The sequence below is a fragment of the Rhinoraja longicauda genome, chromosome 3 (assembly GCF_053455715.1).
Source record: "Rhinoraja longicauda isolate Sanriku21f chromosome 3, sRhiLon1.1, whole genome shotgun sequence".
NCBI lineage: Eukaryota > Metazoa > Chordata > Chondrichthyes > Rajiformes > Arhynchobatidae > Rhinoraja > Rhinoraja longicauda.
In genome coordinates, this window is record NC_135955.1 from 13,085,983 (window position 1) to 13,103,824 (window position 17,842).

Genomic DNA, 17,842 nt, shown 5'->3' on the forward strand with positions numbered 1-17,842 from the left:
AAAGAAGATAATCTAAACTAATCTAAAGAAGATAGTTAAAACTTGTTTAACTAAGAGTTAAATATCTGCCCTGAATTTCAGAGCCCTCTTAGCACACTTTGGAGTGCTCTGTGTATATTCCAGCTGGATTAATCAGCTGTGGAAATCATGATTTGCTCATCAGAAGGTGCAAACAGCTTTTCCAACAGTTAAGAACCCAGCTCATCCAGTGAGCAGCATGCACTTGGCAAGCTGATTACTGAGGGTAATTGCTGTCATGAAGCCGTCTTCTGGGGGCACTGCAGGCACAAGAGACTGCAGATGCTGGAATCTTGTGCAGAAAATACAAGTCCGGCACAGTGGTGCAGTGGTAGAGTTGCTGCCTTACAGCGCCTGAGACCCGGACTCGGCCCACAGCAGCCATGTTAAACCATTCTCCCCTGTCTGCACGTGATCCATATCCCTCCATTCCCGACATGTCCATGTACCCTTTTAAAAGCCTTTTAAAACTCACTATTGTATCTGACTCCACATTGCAGGACGTTCCAGGCACTTACCACCCATTGTTTTAAAACTTGCTGCACATATCCCCTTTACACTTGCCTCCCCGAACTTTAAAGCTACGCCCTCTAGTCTTTTGACATTTCCACTATGATTTTATATCCTCTTTATCTATGCCTCACAATTTTATAAACATCTATCAGGTTTTTATAGGAAATGCTGGCTCAAATCTCACCTTTTATCTCAGCAAGGTTTAACCCCTTAGGATTCATCTGCTTGTTGCAATGTCATTGCAAAGTTCAAACAGCACCAAAAGCCCCAAAAGGTGAGTGCTACTGAAAGGAATTTTGAGCTCAAGAGTCTTGAACTGGGGTGCAAACAACTGTGATCCAACTGTAGACAATGATGTCAGATGCCAAGGCAAGGGGAGCATTATGAGAATGATCCCAGGGATGATTGGGTTAACGCATGATGAGGGTTTGGCAGCTCTGTGCCTGTATTTGCCAGAGTTTAGAAGGATGAGGGGGGGGACCTCTTACCGAATAGTGAAAGGCCGGGATAGAGTGGATGTGATGTTTCCACTAGTGGGAGAGTTTAGGACCAGAGAGCACAGCCTCAGAATAAAAGGACATACCTTTAGAAAGGAGATGAGGAGGAATTTCTTTAGTCAGAGAGTGGTGAATCTGTGGAATTCATTGCCACAGACAGCTTTGGAGGCCGTCATTAGGTGTTTTTAAAGCAGAGATTGACAGATTCTTTATTAGTAAGGATGTCAAAGGTTATGAGTAGAAGACAGAAGAATGGGGTTGAGTGGAAAAGATAGATCAGCCATGATTGAATGGCGGAGTCGGCTCAATGGGCTGAATGGACTAGTTCTGCTCCTGTGACCTGACATGAGCATTAATTGCTTGAGATCAAGTGGAAGTCAATGGTTCTCCCCTTGGTTACACAGCCTCAGATGTCACTCAGCCAGTGTAATGGGGGGCCCAAACACAACACATTCTACAATCAGTGAGAGAGATCTTTTTCTCAACCACACCTTGCTTTCCCTCGGCATATTAAACAGCCTTCTCAGCTTGCCAGCAATATCAAGTATTTGCCACATATCCTTCACACTTCCTCCTTTCTCTCTGAAGTGTTCCAATTCTCACAGGGAAACAGTGAGAGATACGCATAATAGGTATCTAATTTTCAGCAGCTGTTCTCACTCCTTTTAAAGGATGCATTTTGACACCTATATTTAATTCAATATGGTGGCAGATAGCAGAAGGCAGGCAGCTTCAGACTCTTGGGAAGAAATAAGCCATCACCGGTGCAAAGGAAACATTATCTAACTATCTGAAAGCCTTCATCTGTTGCCAAGATTTTAGTCATTCAGAGTTACAGAATGGAAACAGGCCCTTCAGCCCATAGAATCAATTCCAACCATCAGGTATCCATTTTCACGTCAATCGTATCCCGAACTGAGATAAGGGAGACCTGCTGCCTCACAGCACTTGAAACCCGGGTTCAATCCTGACCTCAGAGGCTGCCTGTGGAGTTTGCATGTTGTCCCTGTGACCACGTGGGTTTCCGCCGGGTGCTCCAGTTTCCTCCCACATCCCACAGACGTGCGGGTTTGAAGGTTAATTGGCCTGTAAAATGGTTGCCCCTAATATGCAGGCAGTGAATGAGAAAGTGGAATGACTTAGAACCAGTGCGAATGGGTGATCTAATGTCAGTGAGGACTTAGACAATAGACATTAGACAATAGGTGCAGGAGTAGGCCATTCGGCCCTTCGAGCCAGCACCACCATTCAATGTGATCGTGGCTGATCATTCTCAATCAGTAGCTGGGCTGAAAGGCCTGTTTCCATGTTGTATCTCTAAAAAACCCTTTTTTTTTGTTGGTGCCCTGGTGCCCTGCCACCAGTGCTGCCAGTCACCCTACACACTAGAAATGTTCTACAGCGGCCAATTATCAAGAGAGTTAAAGAAGTTTTATTGTCGTATGTGCCAGCAACAGAAAAATGAAATTCTTTCTTGCTGCAGCTTTTAGGTGCAAAACGTACTCACACAGATAAATACATATAATCAATAATATAATAAATTAATAACCGTAATACTAGGTAACCATAATAGTGCAAAACTGCAGTCTGTAGTGCAACCCAAAGACATTTGGACAGGTACACGGTTCGGAAATGTTCAGAGGGATATGAACCAAACATGGGCAAACAGTACTAGCATAGATGGGGCACTTGGCCGGCAATGCAACGTTGGGCCGAAGTGCCTGTTTCAATGCCCTATGACTCTCACAGACATTTATCAGAGTCTGAAAAGGGGTTCCGACCTGAAACATCACCTATTCCTTTTCTCAGAGATGATGTCTGACCCGCTGAGTTACTCCAGCATTTTGTGTCTATCTTCAATATAAACCAGCATCTGTAGTTCCTGCCTCCACATCACAGAAGCATTTCCTTCGGACCATATTGTCCACTTTGAACCATTTGCCCATCTGCACTAAGGGCCTGTTTCCGTGCTGAGGTTAGTGTTGTGCAATGTTCAAGAGACTGATGGTTGCTGTGAAGAAGCTGTTCTTGAACCTGTTGGGCAAACTACCAAACCACATATCTTGGGGATGTGGGAGGGAACCAGAGCACCCAGGGTAAACCCACACAGCCACTGGGAGAGCATGCAAATCCCAGACAGAGAGCACCAGAGGTCAGGATCGAACCGGGTTCACCTCCCTGTTTGGCAGCAGCTCCACTCGCTGCACAACTCTGCAGAGATTTTCTGCAGCTGTTCCACTGCAAGGTTTTAGAATTCTCTCCCCAAGGCTGCCTCCACCTGACTCTACGTTTTTAAGATGCCTCATAGAACCTAACCCTTACTAAGTATGTACAAAATTGATTGTAATCATGTACAGTCTTCTCATTGACTGGATAGCACGCAACAAAAACGCTTTTCACTGTACTTTGGTACACGTGACAATTCTAATAAACTAAACTAAACAATCATTATAAACTAAACCAGACTAAAATCATGAGGGGAATAGAGTGGATGAAGGTACAGAGTCTTTTATCTAGAGTAGGGGAAATCAAGAACCAGAGGACATGGGTTTAAGGTGAGGGGAAAAGATTTAATGGAAACCTGAGGGGCAACTTTTTCACACAGAGTGTGGTGGGTATATGGAACGAGCTGCCAAAGAAGGTAGTTAAGGCAGGTGCAATAGCAACATTTAAAAGACGCTTGGACAGGCACACGGATAGGAAAGGTCTTGTAGGATATGGGCCAAACATGGCCTAATGGGACTGCATTAGCTGGGACACCTTGGTCAGCATGGATGCATTGGGCCGAAGAGTCTGTTGCCATGTTGTATGACTGTGACTCTATGACTACTTGTCTTAATACCCTTTGGACCTGAATTCAGGATCTGGATTCAAACACTACCAGGAATCTTTTATTTGCCCTGGATTGTTTATTTTCCAAGACAGCCTTTTTTTCTGGGTGTCAATTTCCAGGGTAACTTTTAAGTGGTTCTCGAGTTCACTATCGGAATCACAATACAATTTCCGCATCATTTCCCTTGTGCATTATGGAAATACGCATTATAGCAGATGTCATTGAAAGTGGGTAATGGGACTGCCACTTAGGGGTCACCCTGAGAGGCAAATAGAAACATAGAAACATAGAAAATAGGTGCAGGAGTAGGCCATTCAGCCCTTCGAGCCTGCACCGCCATTCAATATGATCATGGCTGATCATCCAACTCAGTATCCCATACCTGCCTTCTCTCCATACCCCCTGATCCCTTTAGCCACAAGGGCCACATCTAACTCCCTCTTAAATATAGCCAATGAACTGGCCTCAACTACCTTCTGTGGCAGAGAATTCCACAAATTCACCACTCTCTGTGTGAAAAAAAACTTTCTCATCTCGGTCCTAAAAGACTTCCCCCTTATCCTTAAACTGTGACCCCTTGTTCTGGACTTCCCCAACATCGGGAACAATCTTCCTGCATCTAGCCTGTCCAACCCCTTAAGAATTTTGTAAGTTTCTATAAGATCCCCCCTCAATCTTCTAAATTCCAGCGAGTACAAGCCGAGTCTATCCAGTCTTTCTTCACATGAAAGTCCTGCCATCCCAGGAATCAATCTGGTGAACCTTCTCTGTACTCCCTCTATGGCAAGAATGTCTTTCCTCAGATTAGGAGACCAAAACTGTACGCAATACTCCAGGTGTGGTCTCACCAATGCCCTGTACAACTGCAGCAGAACCTCCCTGCTCCTATACTCAAATCCCCTCGCTATGAATGCCAACATACCATTCGCTTTCTTCACTGCCTGCTGCACCTGCACGCTTGCTTTCAATGACTGGTGTACCACGACACCCAGGTCTCGTTGCATCTCCCCTTCTCCTAATCGGCCACCATTCAGATAATATTCTGCTTTCCTGTTCTTGCCACCAAAGTGGATAACCTCACATTTATCCACATTATACTGCATCTGCCATGCATTTGCCCAGTCACCTAACCTATCCAGGTCACGTTGCAACCTCCTAGCATCCTCCTCACAGCTAACACTGCCCCCCAGCTTCATGTCAAACTTGGAGATGTTGCATTCAATTCCCTCGTCCAAATCATTAATATATATTGTAAATAGCTGGGGTCCCAGGACTGAGGGTAGACAGTCAGAACACTTTTCCCAGGGTAGAAATGTCAGATACTAGGGGGCACAACTTTTAGGTGAGAGGGCCAAAGAAAGTTCATACAGAAAGCAGTGTGCCAGGGGTATTGAGGCAGATACGATTGTGGCGTTTAAGAGGCTTTTATATAGGTACGTGGGTATGCAGGGAGTGAAGTGATGTGGATCACGCGCAGGCAGAAGAGATTATCTTGGTGAAATATTAGGCACAGACATTTTGGGCCAAAGGGCCACCTGCTCAGCTGTACAGGTGTATGAATCTATGGAGCTTGGCATTTATCAGTCAGGATTATTACAGGCACGGCAGACAAATAGTAAGTCTTTTGCGGCTTAATAAAATGAAAGAGTTAACAATCAACTGAACACTGCTCACATTTTCTCTTGTAAAACAGGCTGAACATATTCCAATAAAGTTGAACACGGCTGCCATACTGAGGGAGAATGCCATTCACCAACAGAAACTAAAAGAAGAACTCGAGAGGTAGTGTACCTTCAGTACTCTCGTTGCTCACTCTGTTGGCTTTGTGATATCCTGGTGCACCAGATGCATAAAAGAGGTCATTAAGAAACAGGAAGTCCAAAATTACACATATCTGACAAGTCAAGAGTGTTTAAATTTTATGTGCACCATGAAAAGAACAATGAGATTTGTCCTTGCTGCAGCTTTACAGGCACAATAATGCAACAACACAACAAATTAATAGACGACAAATTATCAATTGAATAGAAAGGACCTGCAGATGCTGGTTTATACCGACGATAAACACAAAGTGCTGGAGTAACTCAGCGAGACAGGAAGCATCTCTGGATAAAAAGGATGGGTGACATTTCGGGTCGGGACCCTTCTTTCCAAAACCGGACCTGAAACATTGTACTATCTTATACAAAGTCCACTGTAGTTTGGTGCTGAGGGAGGGTTGCGGTTAGCATAGAAACAAAGAACTGCTGATACTGGTTAATACACCTGGTTATGTCCTCCAGAGTTGCTGAGGTGGTGGCTAGTGTTGTGTACTACGGGTGCTGTCTGTACAGAAATTGTTCATTCTCCCTTGACTGCATCGGTTTCCACCGGATGCTCAGGTTTCCTCCCTCACTCCAAAGACGATTTGGGTTGGGACCCTTCTTCAGACTGATTGTGGTAGGGGAGGGAAGAAACCTGAATGAGAGATGGGGGTAGGCCAAAACGTCCATGTTCGCCAGAGATCCTGCCAGACCCGATTTACTCCAGAACTTTCATGACTTTTTTTGTAAGCCAGCATCTGCCGTTCCTTGTGTCTTTCTTGATTTAAAAAAAAATTGTTTAGCAAGTCTAATATTCCTATTGAATGAGTTGTGATCTAAACAAAATGGTTGTAACAAAGCCAATGGTCTTTAAGAGTTTACTCACTAAATTATTCAGTTGACGGTTGTTGGTCTTGTTTCATTGGGCAGCACAGTGGCGCAGCGGTAGAGTTGCTGCCTAACAGCGCCAGAGGCCTGGATTCCATCTTGACTACGGGTGCTGTCTGTACGGGGTCTGTACGTTCTCCATGTGACTGCATGGATTTTCTCTGCGTTCTCAGATTCCCAAAGACTTTGCAGGTTTATAGGTTAATTGGCTTCTGTAAGTTGTCCCGAGTGTGTAGGATAGAACTAGTGTTTGGGTGATTGTTGGTTGGCACAGATTTGGTGGGCCAAAGGAACTGTTTCCACGCTGTATCTCTAAACTAAACTGAACATTTGCACTCGATCTGCCAAGGCCAGCTGGATCTCCCGGTTGCTAACCATTTTAGCCACCCTTCCCATTCCCATAGTGACCTTTCTGTCCTGGGCCTCCTCCATTGCCAGAGTGAGGCCACATGCAACCTGGAGGAAAGTACCTCGTATTCCGTTTGCTTAACTTATAAACCAACGGTATGAACATTAAATTCTCCAAAGTTTAGTTAACAACCTAACCCCCTTCCCCCCATTTTTCTCCCCTCTCCTCCATGTACTCCAGCTGGATGTGCACCCGTATCTCCCACTATCTCACCTCCCCTTTTCCTCCATCCTCTTCTACCCATATCACTTCCACTTGATTCACATTTTCACCCTTCTTCTCTTCTTATCTCACAGCCTTTTATCTCCGGCCTTCGTTCAACAATCTGGCAATCATAACCCCTCTCACCTTCATCCATCAATCACTTGCCAGGCCTTATACTACCGACCCACCCCCACCCCCCCCCCCTCTCAACTTGCTTTAAGCTTTCTCCCCCTTTACTACCATCAGCCTGAAGAAGGGTCCATGCCCTCCAGTGATGCTGCCTGACCCGCTGAATTATTCCAGTACTTTGTGTCTTCTTTTTGTAAACCAGCATCTGCAATTCCTTTTGTATACTTGAGTACAATCAAGCCATACACAAATACAACAGGTGGTGTAAAGTGAAAAATTACCAGAGTGCAGAATATAGTGTTACAGCCACAGAGAAAGTGCAGATTAAAAAAAGTCCCGAGTCCTTAATGAGGTAGGTTGGAAGGTTAAGACTACACCCTATCATATGCTGGTGTGCCAACACTATCACATTTCTTGATCATATATAATTGATTAAAAAATACTCCTGAATACTGTTGATGTAATTAATGCAAAGGAATATGTGAGAAAGACATCAACATTAAAGATAGACACAAAGTGCTGGAGTAACTCAGCGGGTAAGGCAGCATCTTCAGAGAAAAGGATGGGTGACATTTCGGGTCGGGACACTTCTTCCACCTGAAACATCACCGATCCTTTTTCTCCAGAGTTGATGCCTGACCCACTGAGTTCCGGCAGCACTTTGTGTCTATCTTTGATATAAATCAGCATCTGCAGTTCTTTGTTTCTACACATCTGCTTTTAAAAAAGCTTGTTCATCTATAGCATAAATTTAACGATGAACATTAAAGACAATGACCATTGTAGCATAAACAAGTGCTTCATTGTGACCATGACAGGATTGATCTTATACTAGAAGGAGGCCATGACCCTGTCATGTTTGAGGAATATCAGAAGAAAAAGGACGAGGAACTTAAGGAGCAAAAGCTGGCAGATGTCGAACGTCGTCGCCTTGAGGGAAAGATCTACTTTGAAGAGTCGATACTGGCACGGGAGGCGAGATTTGAGGAGAAGCGGCAGAAAGCTGCTTGGCAGAAAGAGCAGGTGCAAATGCATTTCCATGTCAGTATGGTGCAGGCAGTTTTTGCATTACCTCAGCAGTTCCTTGTGGAAACAGTAACACAGCAATAAATAACTTTTCATGAGAAATTTCCATTTTCGGGGAACGTCTGTGTGTTGAGTAGAATCAAGAGTGTTCAAATGTCACATGTACCAGCAGCAGAACAATGAACTCCCCACTTACTGCAGATTTCCAGGACCAAAAAAGCAACAACACAACAAATAAACAAACAATATTCAGTAATACATTAAATTAATAATCAGCAACATTTTTTTTTAACAAAAATAAATTTAATCAATTCTTACAATAATACATACAATACAAAACAATACCAAACAAACCCACCACCATAATGCAAAAACACCCAATTATCTAAACAAATATTCTTAAATGTTACACTCTTAAATAACTATATTACAATCCTTGTCAAGAATGCATTCCACCCCCTGCAGTGCCCTGGAAATCCCCCGTGGACAGCGCGTAGTCCCTTTCTAAAACCACTCAGGCGTGGACGTAACCCTGGAAGATAATCAGCAACACTAGGTAACCAAACCAATGCAGTGCAACTGAACTACACAGTGCAACCAAAACAAAGTCCATAGTAGATCATAGTTACTGAGGTAGAGTTGAGGTTAGTGTTGTGCAAAGTGGTTCAAGAACCTGCTGGTTGCTGGGAAGAATCTGTTTTTGAACCTGGAGGTCACGGTTCTCAGGCTCTTGTACCTTTATCGCGATAGTAGGAGCGAGATGAGAGTGTAGCCAGGGTGATGAGGGTCTTTGGTGATATTGGCTTATTGGCTGCCTTTTTGAGGAAGTGCTTCCTATAGATCCCTTCAATGGGATAAGTTCATAAGTCATCGGAACAGAATTAGACCATTTGACCCATTGAGTCTACTCCGCCATTCAATCATGGCAGATCTGCCTTTCCCTCTCAGCCCCAATCTTCTGCTTTCGCCCCATAACCTTTGACACACTTACTAATCAAGAACCTGGCAATCTGCTTTTAAAATACCCAATAACTTGGCCTCCACAGCCTTCAGTGGCACACAAAATTAATTCCTCCTCATCTTCTTTCTAAAGGTACCTCCTTTTATTCTGAGGCTGTGCACTCTGGTCCTAGACTCTCCCATGAGTGGGAACATCCTCTCCACATCCACCCTGTCCAGGTCATTGACTATTCAGTACATTTCAATGAGCCCCCCCCTCCCCCCTCATCCTTCTAAAGGATGGACCAGGCAATGCCTACTGCTTTCTGCAACCTCCTTCATTTATGGACATCCGAGTTACTGACCCAGGTCATGATGCAAACAGTCAGAATGCTCTGTACTCCACACCTGTATAAGTTCCATACAGTACTTGGCAACATACCTTGAATCACTTCAATGAAGTACTAGGTGGTCTGGTGAATTGGTCACTGATTTTTCAGCATTCGCTTTGAATATGCTGTCGAAGCCTGTTTTGTCCGCTGGCTGTAGGGAGCAGAATCATCCCATGGTACAAACTGGGTTCGGATGGAAAATTGGCAATCGTCCAGTATGGCATGGTCTCAGTGAGAAAGGCTTATCAAAAGGATGTTGAATTGAAACTCTCCATATCAAAGGGAGGTAGTCAAAGGAGATGGACAGGGCAAGTTTTTAATAAGTGGTGGGTGGCTGGAACGTGCTCACAGGGATGTGATGGAAGTAGCTACGATAGGCTTTCAGATAGGCACATGGATATGTAGGGAATGGAGGGATATGGGTCACATGGAGGTTAGATTAATGGCATCGTGTTTGGCAGGAACATTGTGGACCAGAGAGAATGTTCCTGTGCTGTACTGTTCTATGCAGAAACAAGGAACTGCAGATCCTGGTTTATGCAAAGCGCTGAAGTAACTCAGTGGGTCAGACAGCACCTTGAGAGAACATAGATAGATGACACCGGGTTGTGTCATTCTTCAGATAATGGGACCCAAACCAAAACATCACCTATCCATGTTCTCCAGAGATGCTGCCTGACTGACCTGTTGAGTTACTCCAGCACTTTGTGTCCTCTTCTGTACTGTGTCCTGTCATAACCAATGCTATAACTAGGGCCTCTACATTGGCAGATCCAAATGCAGATTGGGTGACTACTTTCTACTCAGTCCGCGAGGGTGACCCTAACTTTCCAGTCACTGCCACTTTAATTCCGTATCCCAATCCAGTGCCAACCTCTCAGTCTTTGAACCCCTCCATTGATCCAAATATGCCCAATGCCAGCCCAGGAAAAGCACCTCATCTTCCACCTGGGAAAATTGAAGCTTTCTGGATTTCAACTTGAATTTCAACAATCTCAATCTTGCTCTGAAGTAAATCTCCAAAGTCTGAAGTCTTTTTCTCTCCACAAGTTGTGGCTGTATCTTTCTGTTCCAGTTGTTTTCTATTCTTTCCTGTCTGCAACTACCAGTGAATGACGCAGTTTGATTTGGATATTTCCTCTGGTCTCTCCACCCCTCTCCCTGCAACAAAACACATATTTTCTCATCCTTTCTGCTCTAAGAAAAATTCCCGGATCTAAGGTGAGAGGGACAAAGTTTAAAGGAGACGTGCAGGTTAAGTTTTTTTTTACACCGAGAATGGTGGGTGTCTGGAATGTGCTGCCACGGGTTGTCAATATAAGTTTTTATTTTAATTACTCGCACAGAAGGACTTTAAATTCACTTGGACCTGTTTGGAATCCAACAGTGAACACATGGTTGTTGAACACAAAGTGGTGGAGTAACTCAGCGGGTCAAACAGCATATCCAGCAGGCCTGTCCGTTCCCTCCGGAGATGCTGCCTGACCGGCAGAATTACTCCAGCCGTTTGTGTCCTTTTTTGTAAACCAGCAAGGAATCTGCAATTCTTTGTTTCTACAGTTATTTATGTGCTTCTTCACACGCACAGATTATCAATAGTTAATTAACGACGAAGCTGAACATGTACGATATGAGCATTTGCAATACAAGGATTGTATCATTGGTTTCAGTGTCAAGAAAACCAATCAATCATGGGCGGCACAGTGGGCAGCGGTAGAGATGCAGCCTTGTAGCGCCAGACACCTGGGTTTGATCCTGACTACGGGTGCTGTCTGTGCGGAGCTTGTACATTCTCCCCATGACCGCATGGGTTTTGACTGGGTGATTCGGTTTCCTCCCACACTCCAGTGACGTACGGGTCTGTTGGTTATTCGGCTTCAGTAAAATTGTACAAGATTATCCCAGTGCGTAAGATAGTGCTAGTAGTGTACGGGGATCACAGGTCGGTGCAGACTCGGTGGGCCAAAGGGCTTGTTTCCACGCTGTATCTTTCCATGCCACTCCAAAATCTTTTCACGCCTTAAATCTGTTATTTCAGGCAGCGGAATTAATGCAGAAGTACAATGAGCTACGACTTCAAGAGAAAAAGCGGGTGAAAGCACAGGTGGAGCAGGTGTTAAAGGGACACAAAGACACACAGGAACAAAAAAGGAAAATTCAGGATCACAAACAGAAGAAGAGTATGTGCAATGATTCCCAGAATCCTGTGACCATTAACCCCTCCCCGCCTCCCTCCCACCCCTTTTAAATCCTCATCACATTCTAAACTGCAAACTCATTGACTCTGTTTCTCTCTCCACAGATGCTGCCTGATCAACTCAGTGTTTCCTGCATTTTCTGTTTCTTATTTCACACCAGGCATCTGCAATTTTTTGTTTCCATGTTAGCTGATTGTTAATTTTAAAAAGCTGGTTAAGCTATTTTTCTACAATTTCAACACAACATTGAAAATATTTAATGCAGCACAGAACTGGCCCATCCATATTAGCTTCTCTCCAACCCACTCAACCTTTCCACACATGCTACCTTTCCTTTCTCCATTTTCCTGAAAATGCATCTACGCTCTTTGCCTCAGACAGCAACAGAATGAATGAGGTCTTGTGCAGCTGACAAAGGGATATCAACCAAGGTTCCTGGAAGCCCCGTGCTCTTAGAATGGAGATAAGGAGGAATTTCTTTAGCCAGGTGGTGAATCTGTGGAATTCACTACCACGGGCAGCGGTGGAGGCCAAGTCATTGGGTATTTATAAGGCAGAGATTGATAGGTTCTTGATTAGTAAGGGTATCAAGCATTATGGGGAGAAGGCAGGAGAATGAGGTTGAGAGGGAAAAATAGATCAGCCATGATCGAATGGCCGAGTAGACTCGATGGGATGAATGGCCTAATTCTGCTCCTATATCTTATGGAGAATTGATGTGCTCTCTGAGTGAAAAGAATTTCACTAACAAACCCACAATTATTTCAAACATCTTGATTAATTGATGAAAATGTTTTTTTCCCATCACAAACAAAAACAGGAAATGACGGAAGTACACGGTAGATTAGGTTGCACCCGTGGAAAAAGAAACAGAGTTAAAGTATCTTCGGCTGACCTGCTGAATCTTTCCAGCAGTTTTGTTTTTATTTCAGGTTTCCAGCAGCTGCAGTTTAAAAAATGTTCATTATTCATTTATGTTGTCTCTCATCTTAAATTTAATCTCTTTAACATCAGCATAAATAGACACTGCACTGACCCTCTTCAAGTCTAACTTTCTTGCTCTGAGATTTGGTATTTCAAGAACTCAGGTTTGTAGGTTAGTTGGCTTCTGTAAATTGTCCAAAGGGTTTAGGATGTTAAGCTGTGATAACATAGAACTAGTGTATGGGATGATTGATGGTCGGCATGGGCTTGGTGGGCCAAAGGGCCTGTTCCCACAGCATATCTCTAAACTGAATCAAACTAAATAGCTTCTTACCATTGACCATCATGTTCTTGAATCACCCTGACCACAACCCTACCACAGCAGTGATCTACAATGGACTTTTTTTGGGTTGCACTATGTATTTGGTTTGCAATATTGTGAGATGCGCCAGGAACGCAACAATGAATTTCTTATTTGCTGCAGCCCATTAATGCATTTTAACACTACAAATAAATATACAATAATACAATATATTATCATTAATACTAGGCAACCAGATCATAATTGTGCAAACCAAATACATTGTACAACCTAAATAAAGTCCATAGTAGATCGATGCTGAGGTCGGGTTGTAGTTAGGGTTGTGCAGGGTGGTTCAAGATCCTGAAGGTTGATGGGAAGAAGCTGTTCCTGAACCTGGAGGTTATGGTTCTCAAACTCCTGTACCTTCATCTCAAGCAGCGAGATGAGAGTGTGGCCAGGGTGGTGTGGGCCCTTGATGATATTAGCTGCCTTTTTGACCTAGCGCCTTCTGTAGATCCCTTCAATGGTGTTGAAGGTCAGTGCCCATGATGGACCAGCCAGTGTCCACCACTTTCTGCAGCCTTCTTTGTCCCTGGCATTCGAGATACAGAACCAGATCATTGAACCATTGACGTAAGCAGTCAATATGCTCTCCGTCCTTGACCTGTAGACGTTTGATAGAGTACTCAGCAACATATCAGGTTGATAATTTTCACCAGGGACACGTGGGCACGGACGTAGGCCCGAAAGAGGGGCAGGCAGTCGACTCGGGCAGGACCCTTGACTGCCCGCTGCCTGGACCCGCCAATAGCCATCTTGGTCAGGCCCAGGAGCAAGGGTCTCGACCCGAAACATCACCCATTCCTTCTCTCCAGAGATGCTGCCTGTCCCGCCGAGTTACTCCAGCTTTTTGTGTCTATCTCCAGGAGCACACTGACAGGGAGATCCCCTCTCCCTCCCGACCCTCCCCCCTCTGACCAAAAATCAGGAGCGTGGGGCTAAAGTGCAGCCAAAACCTGAGGAGCAGCCCCTTCAAGCCAACTGTTCACTGAGAGCGTCCCAGCCCACTGCTTGCTGGGACCTGCATGGTGGATGCTCCTATGGCCTCCATCAACTAATCCATCTGATAAATAGTGCAGCTAGCTATCATCCTGGGACAAGCAGACAATGGTGTTGACAGATAGTTGGTGTGCACTCATTATGTGATAATATTCTTCTCTTCAGCTAAGGAAATGAAAAAGGAAATGCAAGAAATACTTCAGCAGGTCATGGTGAAGAACAATGCTGAAAACAGGATGAAAACCCAGCTGATCCGTGAAATCCGTGCAAAGCTAACAGCGCCGTTAATGAAACAAAACTTCCTAGATTTATCCAAAGTGAGTGGAATGTGTCAAAAGCCCTAACAGGAACATTTAGTGCTACTGTATGAATAATACACGCACACTCAGGGTCAGGGAGACTTAGAGTGCAGAAGGTCTTTCACCCCCTTAAACCCTTGGCAGGTTATTAGGAGAACAATCCAATACTTACCTGAAGAAGAAAAGAAAAATCGGATTCTGGAAATCTGCCATTAAAAAGAATGCTAGAAATAGAACATAGCACAGTACAACACAAAAACAGGCCCTTCGACCCACATCTTTCATGCCAAGACCATCTCTTATGTACCTGCGCATAATCCATATTAGTTATAATCCATAACAGTTACCCTGCACATAACGATGGTGAATATTTAACAGATCAAGCAGTTTTTGTGGTGAAAGAAACAGTAATAAATTTAAAGTTTGTTGATTTTTCATCAGAAGCAGGAAAAGTTAGGTCAGACACGTGATGAATTCCAGAGAAGGGGGAGGGGTGGAGAGGGAACGGAAAGTGCTGAAGATAGTCTGACCCGCTGAGTTCCTCCAACACCTTTCAGTTCAGTTTAGTTTATTGTCATATGTACCGAGGAACAGTGAAAAACGTTTGTTGCATGCTAACCAGTCAACAGAAGGACAATACACAATTACAATCGATCCATTTATAGTTCCATTTTGTTACTGCTCAGGATTCCAGCATCAGCAGTCTCTTGTGTCTTCTCCAGCAGATTGTGTTGTTGATGAATTCATTGCTGATTGCTGAAGACTGTGTTGTGCCGAGTAAGAAGATGCAGTGCTCTTCCTTGAGTTTATATTGCACCTCATTGGAAAAGTGTATTGAGGCCAAAGACAGGGAGGTCAGAAATGACATTGCGATGAAAAATTCACTGGAAAGTGAAGAGCTCAAGTAAAGTTGATGATCAGAGTAATGTATCCTGGAACATTAAAATTGTAAGACATTTGGACGGGTACATGGATAGGAAAGGTTTAGAGGGATGCGGGCCAAATGCGGGCAGGTGGGACAAGTGTAGATGGGGCATTTTAGTCGGTGTGGGAAAGTTGGACCAAAGGGCCTGTTTCTCTGCTGTGCAACTCTATGGCTGCAGGAAAGTAAATCTTTCCATTGTTGTTCTATTTTATGTGAAGAAATACTGATTCATTGTCTTGCAAAGGTAGAGGGGGGGGGGACTTATTCAGATCTTGACATTTATACTTTATCCTGTTTGTATCTGTTTACAAATCATTACAATGAAATTATAAATATATTTAGTCACACGTTGTATATTAACTATTTTTAATAAATTGAATATAATGCTGCATTCTACAATAACTATTGCTTTTTAAAACACTGTGGTGTAAATGGAATGGAATGGAACACTTTATTGTCAATTGTGACAACGCACAGTGAAATTCTTTGCTTGCATACACAAGGTATACAAATAGCATATAAATCAACATATTCACAGCTGCTGTGAGTGATAGAATCTAATGCATAGCCTTACGTGTGACAAAAGTTCTATAAAGGTGTTGCTGGTGCTTAAATGTAATTAAAGATGGTGAAGATCACCCAATTATATTTTCACAAGAAGAAACCAGATATTTCACTTCCTCAGGGTACTCGTTCACAGCCACTGAATTTACTATTGATGGGTATTTGCAGTGGTTGGGCAAACAAAGCAATTTGTGCAAAAGCTTTTTTCAATAAATGGGATAAATGACAAGGGTGCCTGTTTTAGTTGAAAGTCAAATATCGGCCTTGACAGTGGGGAGAGGCCTCTTGTAGAAATAGCGTGGTGGGACCTTTAATGTTCATCTGAAAAAGCAGACGTCTTCAATTCAGAAAGACTTCACTTCCCCACTGATATGTAGTCCTTTCAAGTCCTCCACTACATCCTTTCGACCCGGGGCATTGGGTTCAAGAGTCGAGAGTGTTTAAGTGTCATATGTACTGACAATGGAACAATGCCATTTTCACTTACAGCAGTAAAACAGGTCTGTAAAAAACAGTACACATAGATCATATTTTTTTTTAAATCAATAAATTACCAATTACAATACTAATGCAAAAAAAAAGAATTTCATAGTACAACCAAAGGTTGTCCTTCGAAGTCCATTGTTGAGGTTTGCGTTGTGTAGTGTTCAAGAACCTTATGCTTGTTCGATAGAAGCTATTCGTGAGCCTGGCAGTCATGGTTGTGAAACTCGTATGCATTGTAAGTATTGGTATTTTGAAATTGCTTCATTTAATGGCATCTGAATGGAAGGAAATGGAGCTATGTTAAAAAGATTAATAGCTTGTATCTTCAATAACAACCTACTGGCCGTTCTAACCTTCGTTGACTTCAAGAAGGCGTTTGACTCGACTCATCGATGCAAAATGATGGGGATTTTGAAGGCTTATGGTATCCCTCCTCGCCTCCTGAGAGCCAGTGAGGATATGCACTTGGGCACCATGGCCAAGGTTGTCACCCCGGATGGCGAGAGCAAAGTGTTCGAAATCCTCACGGGGGTCTTACAGGGAGACACGCTGGCACCCTTTCTCTTTGTCATTGTCCTCGATTATGCATTGAGCAGGCGCTCAAGGAACACGAGGCCCTCAGCTTCACAATCATCCCAAGGCGTTCGAGAAGAATCGGGTCAGTCAACTTGTCAGACCTCGACTTCGCTGATGACATCGTCCTGCCGTCAGACCAAATTGGGGAGGCACAGGAGCTGCTCGGCAGGGTCGAGACGGAGTGCGAGAAAGTGGGCCTCCACCTCAATGCCAAGAAGACGGAGTACATGGCGTTCAACGGTGGTGACCATGAGCCTCTTAAGACTAGTGGCGGTGCATCTCTCAAGAAAGTGGAGGACTTCAAGTACCTGGGAGCGAGGATGCAGAGCTCGGAGAATGACATCAAGGTCCGGAAAGCACTCACATGGAAAACCCTCAATAACATGGGGAAACTCTGGACATCTCGGATGTCCAAGGGTCTCAAACTGAGATTCTTCCATGCAACTGTAGAGACAACATTATTGTACGGGTGTGAGGCATGGGCTCTCACTCGAGCACTGTCCAAGTTGCTTTATAGTATCTACACCCGAATGCTCAGAAAAGTTACAAACGTCAGTTGGATGGACCACACCACCAACGCCCAGCTCTATGGGGAGATTCCACCTCTGACCGAGAAGATCAGGTCGAGAAGGATGAAGCTCGCTGGTCATTGCCACTGTCATCCAGAAATACCAGCAAACAAGGTTGTGCTGTGGGAACCCACCCATGGAAGACGGAACCCGGGTCGACCAAACAAGACAATGCTGAAGATGTTGATGGAAGACGCATATGTAGAGACAAAAGAGGAGCTTGCCAGCTGTATGGAGGACAGAGATGTGTGGGGCGTCCGTCACTGTGCCCGTCGCAAACCAGCACCA

At 44.1% G+C, this 17,842-nt stretch overlaps 1 protein-coding gene across 3 annotated transcripts in view; it reads left to right on the forward strand.

The window, feature by feature from the left end:
- cfap99 (cilia and flagella associated protein 99) overlaps nt 1–17,842 on the forward strand; it is a 77,749-nt gene that overhangs the window by 50,559 nt on the left and 9,348 nt on the right. For all 3 annotated transcript variants that reach the window (XM_078431878.1, XM_078431870.1, XM_078431861.1), the window contains exons 10-13: nt 5,555–5,643; nt 8,112–8,316; nt 11,689–11,830; nt 14,301–14,452. In XM_078431878.1, the coding sequence (XP_078288004.1) occupies nt 5,555–5,643; nt 8,112–8,316; nt 11,689–11,830; nt 14,301–14,452 (588 nt within the window). The remainder of the gene's footprint in view (nt 1–5,554; nt 5,644–8,111; nt 8,317–11,688; nt 11,831–14,300; nt 14,453–17,842) is intronic.